At 37.8% G+C, this 6,000-nt stretch overlaps 1 protein-coding gene across 8 annotated transcripts; it reads left to right on the top strand.

Annotated features, from left to right (window-relative positions):
* Positions 1–680: 680 nt before the first annotated feature.
* LOC135586967 (probable magnesium transporter NIPA3) lies at positions 681–5,718 on the top strand. 8 transcript variants are annotated; one of them, XR_010492613.1, is made up of 5 exons: positions 681–1,163; positions 1,255–1,311; positions 1,389–1,557; positions 2,218–4,154; positions 4,802–5,279. XR_010492613.1 is itself a non-coding variant. In XM_065133556.1 (3 exons), exons 1-3 carry the CDS (start codon positions 998–1,000, stop codon positions 1,640–1,642), a joined length of 477 nt encoding a protein of 158 aa, XP_064989628.1. In that variant the 5' UTR covers positions 684–997; the 3' UTR covers positions 1,643–4,402. The 8 variants fall into 8 exon arrangements, 2 of the variants coding, with proteins under 2 accessions (XP_064989628.1, XP_064989629.1); XR_010492610.1 differs by adding an exon at positions 5,549–5,718 and having other exon boundaries at positions 684–1,163; positions 1,389–4,154; positions 4,802–5,130; XR_010492611.1 differs by having other exon boundaries at positions 684–1,163; positions 1,389–2,355; positions 4,015–4,154.
* The last annotated feature ends 282 nt before the right edge of the window (positions 5,719–6,000 follow it).

Raw genomic sequence — 6,000 nt, 5'->3', positions numbered from 1 at the left:
TTTGTGTAAGAACCCAATATTTCATTCCAAGTCAAAGCATATAGATGTCAGATACCACTGGATTTGAAATGTATTTGAAGAGAAGTAGTTGCAGTTTTAGAAAATTCACACAGATGACAACGGAGCAGACATGTTGACAAAGACTTTACCAAAAGAAAGACAGGAGATATGTCGACAGCTAATCGACATGGCTTTATATTGAGGAGTCATAAAACAGCCTCCCTTATGGGCTAAAGGGGGAGGTTGTTGGGCTGACAACCGATATTCAACCCAAGGTGGGCTTTATCAGCTCACAGCTCACACCCTCTTAACCTAACCCTAATTTATATTGGGGGGTGTAGTGGCTATAAAAAGGAGATAGTTTTGGGCAGCCACAACCACAAGATTCCAAAGAAAATGAGAAGAACAAGACAGAAAAGGAAGAGAAAGAAAGGGAAGAAGACAAGGACAACACAAAGAGACTGTTCTCAATCATCTAGCATGCTTTCATATCATGTTAAATCAAATCTACAGTAAATTCTTACTATGATTACGTGAGAAAAATTAGGGAGGATTTAGATATTGTGCACATTGACGTGATCCTTGTATTCCAGTTACTCTCTTGTGATTGTTGCTAGGGTTTTGGGCAAAAGATTGAGATTTATGTATTTATTATTATTATAGTGAATTATCTCTAATTTATCCATGATTTTTACCCTTGGGTTTTTCATATATATCTTGGTATTCTATTTGATTATAATTATATTTAATTTCACTATCTATTATCGTCTGTTACTATTTGTTCATTATTTTTATTTATATCCTATCAAATCCTTCATTTTTTTTTTTTTTTTTTTGTTGTCTGTGTGTTCTCCCTCGCTCTCCCGTTCTATTTGCCTAACCTTTTGCGCTTCGCATCTCTCCATCCATTTCTTTTTTTGTGCCTTCACATCGAGGACTTCGAAGTCCGAGTGACGCCCGCGGGCTAGTAGATGAGCTGCCTGATGTCGCCCGAACGATGGATCAGGATTCGACCAACGGCGGGCCACCGCCCGCTGCGGGCTCCCCCCACCTCTTCGCCGACAACCTCAATGGCTTCCTCCTCGCCGTCGCCTTCATCGGCGCCGGCTTCATCGTCAAGAAGCAGGGCCTCAGGCGCACCGGTGCGTCCGGCCCTCGCGCCGGTAAGTAACCCCATTCCCCTTCTCGTCGATACCCTAGCTCCGAGTCGCTGTTGTACTGAAAGGAAAGAGCTTCCTTTTTTTTATACCTAAGGCGTAGGTGGGTACGGATATCTGTTGAAGCCTCTCAGGAGGATCGGAATGGTCACAAGTAAGCCCCTTTTCTGTCGATCCTGTCTCCACTTTCTTGTGTGGTTTTAAGCGTGAAGGAAAGTTGAAATTTTGCAGTGATCTTTGGTGAAATTGCCAACTTTATGGCCTACATATTTGCCCCAGCTGTTCTGGTAACTCCGTTGGGTGCTTTGTGTCTCATTGTGAGGTGGGATGTGCGAAATTTAAAAGCTTGCAGTGGTCACAGATTTAAAAGCTTGCATTGTACTGGTCCGATTGAGGATTGGTACGTGGATCACCCTCTACTAGACTATACTATAACCTGCCCCTGCATCAGGCAATATGGGGTTTCGATTGTAAACGATCAGTAACGGTCGGACTTCGACTGTAAATGGTTGAGATTGCCCTATTTCAAATGGTCAAATTGATCATTTGAATCATAGGAAAAGGTTTTTAAACTTTTTCCTCCTCCCTCTTTCAATTCATATCACTCTCTCAATCTCGTCAACTCTCTTAAACTTATTTTCACTCAAATCATTTCTTTGTAGATAATTCAATATTAACGGAAGGATGGTTCAAAACGTATCACAAAATTACTTCTCAAAGCCTAAAAAAGATGTGTCACTATTCTTTCCTAATTTAGATTATTTTCGTTAAAATTATATAATTTATATTTATTTTCAATTTAAAAATCGTAATATAATTTTTTTATTTTTCAGGTTTTTTTGGAGTTATTTTTTATGTTGTTTTAGCATATCATCGGCACACCGTAGCATACCATTGGTATGTCTTGGTACATACTGCACCAACCATAATTGCAAACCTTGAGTGTACTTGGGCATATGCTCAACAATTGGATCTTTAACGGTAATGGTGTTGTGCTGGTGCTGATGTTGTTTTTCTTGATCTTTGCTCTTGTTGTCTCTTATAGTTGTAAGTTATGCAGGTGATGAGTATTAAGGCCATAGGAATTGCAATTAAGCTCATATTGGAGGGAATCGACCATGCTGGTTACTTCCAGACATGGGTATTTGCAATGGTTGCCATCTCCTGCATCATAGTTCAGTTAAATTACTTGAACAAGGTTAGAGCCTGAAGCAATGCTTGTATCAGAGTTCAAAGAATGCACCATTTTTTTTTCTTTTAATCCATGATTCCCCTTCGTGATTGCCTATACGTATGAAGTTTCAACTCTAAGATATAAGATAAGACCACCATGCTGACTTTTCTTTATGCAAGTCTCCATTTTACTCTTCTTCTGTTTCCCAGATTTCTTTACTTTAATTTTTCAGCATTGATAATATTTAGCTTTCTTGTTAGATTAATTTTTAGAAGGCAGCTTATTTTCCTTGAACTAGAGAGTGCTTTCTAATACAGGAAGGACTTTCTCTATAAATAAGATGGCCATAAGTTTTAGATGGAGGATAAATTGGACAATTGATGATGCTGTATGTAATATTTTGAGAAATGGGCAATAAAGAAGGGCCAGGTTGGAACATTCTGGAACCTGCATTGACCAGTTATTTCAGCTTCTGGTTGGATGAAACTCGGGGCAAGTCAAAAGTCAATTAGTTCTACTTTTGAAATTACAGAATATTACTGTCAAAGAAAGCCAAATGACTTCCTGTTTGTTATGGTTTTCATGGTTAGTTTGATTTTTGGAAATGGATTATTTGTTGATTGCACATCAGAGATTCGAAATTTCATATCGTATCGGTGTATCGAGCTTTACTCGGTATATATATATATATATTAAAAAAATAAAAATATATATTTTTATATAAAAATATAAAAATCAATATATAAAAATATTTAAAAAAAATTAAAAAAATATATTTTAAATAAAGGCGTATGCAGCCTTGGCGACATCACCTTCTCCTCTTCTCCTCGTCGCCTTGTCTGCGGCATTCAGCGAAGAAGACGGCGAAGATGTCGAAGGTCGCAGACGTCTCTGACCTTCGGCGAAAAACACGGCAAAGGCCGCAAACGTCTCCGGCCTTCGGCAAAGAAGAAGATTGTAGAGTCGCAAACGAGGCTATGAAGTAGACCGCCCCTTTCGTTGCTCTAGCCGCGGCCTCCCCGAATCCTCGCGCCTCCAGATCCTCCTCTTTACAACTCTCCTCGTCGTTACCTCCTGGATCGGGATCGTCGAGGGAGAGGCAGCATCAGATCGGGATCGTCGAGAGAGAGGCAGCATCAGATCAGGATCGAGAAAGGGCATGGAAACAAGTTTGCATTGAGGTTCTCCCGATTCTCCCTCTTCTTTGAATGCCCTCTCCTTCTTCTTCCTTCTTCGACATTTCTCCCTCAACCTCGCCGTAGCTAGGCCGCTATATTGAGCGGATCGCCTGGTAGCGGGTGGTCCGCATACCGGTTCACGAGCGGTACAATTCGAAATTGCAAACCTTGCATCAGATATTGTCTTTTGATCTTGTCTTTCAAGTATATGTTTGTCAGTTTGCTATCCAGCTTTGACTTTATATTTATATGTAATTATCTAGTTAAAGATTTCTTTCTTAGCTGATTTGACTCTTCAAAATTTGGTTTAGGATTAACAATGTTAATTATTTGTCTTTTTTGTTGTTCTTTCTCGTTTCCTGGCATTAGATACTTTCAATACTGCAATTGTTTCTCCTGTCTACTATGCCATGTTCAGAATTCTTACTATATTCACAGGTGCCATCATGTTCAAGGTACCGAATCTTTATTATGGTCATAATATTTCTACATTTTCTTTGTCTAGTGCTTACTTCTTTGCATGCATGGAGGATTGGTCTGGGCAGAGTGCAAGTGATATTGCATCAGAGATTTGTGGGCTTATTACAGTAATATCTGGGACTACATTGTTGCATTCTACCAGTGAGGCAGATCCACCTACTTCAGGTATATTGAAGTAGTCTTGAGATGACAATTGATGGATGAGCACATGGTCTGAAAATTCATGGTATATACCAACCATACTGCTCGGTATGCTTGATTAGGAAGCGATGTACTGATACCACCTTAAACTGACCAAATACCAATGTGAAATATCTTTTGGTATTTGTTTGAGTGTGTACTGACCAATATATTCCACTGTAAAACATGTGAGGTTTCTTATATGAAATATTATATAGAAAAATTCAAGTTGATTATGTGTTTGTTTTTGTATTGGAGTTGAGCATCGGAACAGTGGAGGTAGTGCATCTAGCTTGTTCATCTCTTATTGCTTATCACTTCTAACAGATTTTCACATGCTTTGATTTGTGTACACTGTTCTCGTCGTCTAATATTCACATTTTCTGTATATTGTAACAACTATCTCCTTCACAGCTAGGATTGTAGTATCTGCAACACAATGATTGTTTTATTTCCCTCTGTTGTGATCATTTGCCCTGCATAAATATAAACATTGTGCCCATTGGGTCTTCTTGTTATGTAAGTTCATTTAATTATATGTTGATTTTACTAAATGTAACTGTACGATGTATCTCACAATATGTTTCTCTTATATCATGATCATATTTTAATGTTTTTATGCTACCTTGCAGATTTATATGCACAGCTCTCTCCCAAGATGTTTTGGCACATCCAAGGGAATGGTGAGATGGGAAAGCTCAAGGACAATGATATGTTGTCCGGGGAGTTTGTTGCAGTCCTTCGACAGTCCAAGGATTATGTCATGTTAGTCTATCGGCTCACGCGCCGCATGATGGATCCTGAGTTTTCGCCTAATCATGCGATGCAGGTGTATGTCGGACTCAACTTCATGATTGATGGTTGAAGATGGAGAACCACAAGTTTTGTACTAGGCAGCAGCTTAGGATTGCTGATGGTGGCTTCCATTTCATGTAGTCTGGATGCGGATAAGTTCAGCTATGTATGTTATACATAATTTTTCATTTAGTTGTTAATAGCTGAGTTATAAATGTTACTTGGTTCATGTATAATCTCAGAAGAATGGTAATAATAGATTCTTGGTGTAATATACTGTACATCTTTCAAGGAATTTCTTACAATTCCGATAAACCCAACGAACTGCCATTTGGAAGTTTCTTTGCAAAACCGGTCGTGGGTTGCACCATTATTTTCTTGAGAATATTATCTCTTTTTCTTTGTTTTTTTTTCAAACTGAATCTGTGCAAAAGGATAGTGAAGACTCGGCTTTTACTGTGTTTTGCATGAATCTTTGTGATTCCATGCCGCAATCATTTATCCTACCAATTCCTATTTGAAAGATAATAACATCATCTTATTAGCCCACTAAACGTTCCTTTTGTTTACCATCTTGGGTGCAGGGGTGCAACCGGCGGCCCACCAGCCAGCCGAGCCATTCATAGAGAGAGAGAGGTGTCAGCAAGATATCCGACGACAAAGCAAGCGGCACGTGTTGTTAGATCAAACATTGCTCAAGCAACATGCCAAGACAATGACGGTGCGTTTGGGACCACAAATTCCAATATGTATTTAAGGCCAAAACATATATATATATATATATATATATATATATATATATATATATATATATATATATATATATATATATATATATATATATATATATATATATATATATATATATATATATTATTTTTTAAAAAAATTATATCTTATCTAAATATTATATTAAAAATATTCAAATGCTATAAGTCAGCAATAGCATTTCGGCAATTGTGACATGTTAATATAGTTTTTAAATATTTTTAAAGTATCCTATTATATTATCTAAAATTACAATATTATCATAAAA

This window comes from Musa acuminata, chromosome BXJ2-11, assembly GCF_036884655.1.
Source record: "Musa acuminata AAA Group cultivar baxijiao chromosome BXJ2-11, Cavendish_Baxijiao_AAA, whole genome shotgun sequence".
Taxonomy (NCBI): domain Eukaryota; kingdom Viridiplantae; phylum Streptophyta; class Magnoliopsida; order Zingiberales; family Musaceae; genus Musa; species Musa acuminata.
The sequence above is the reverse complement of the archived record's forward strand: the minus strand, read 5'-3'. Positions and strand labels throughout refer to the sequence as shown.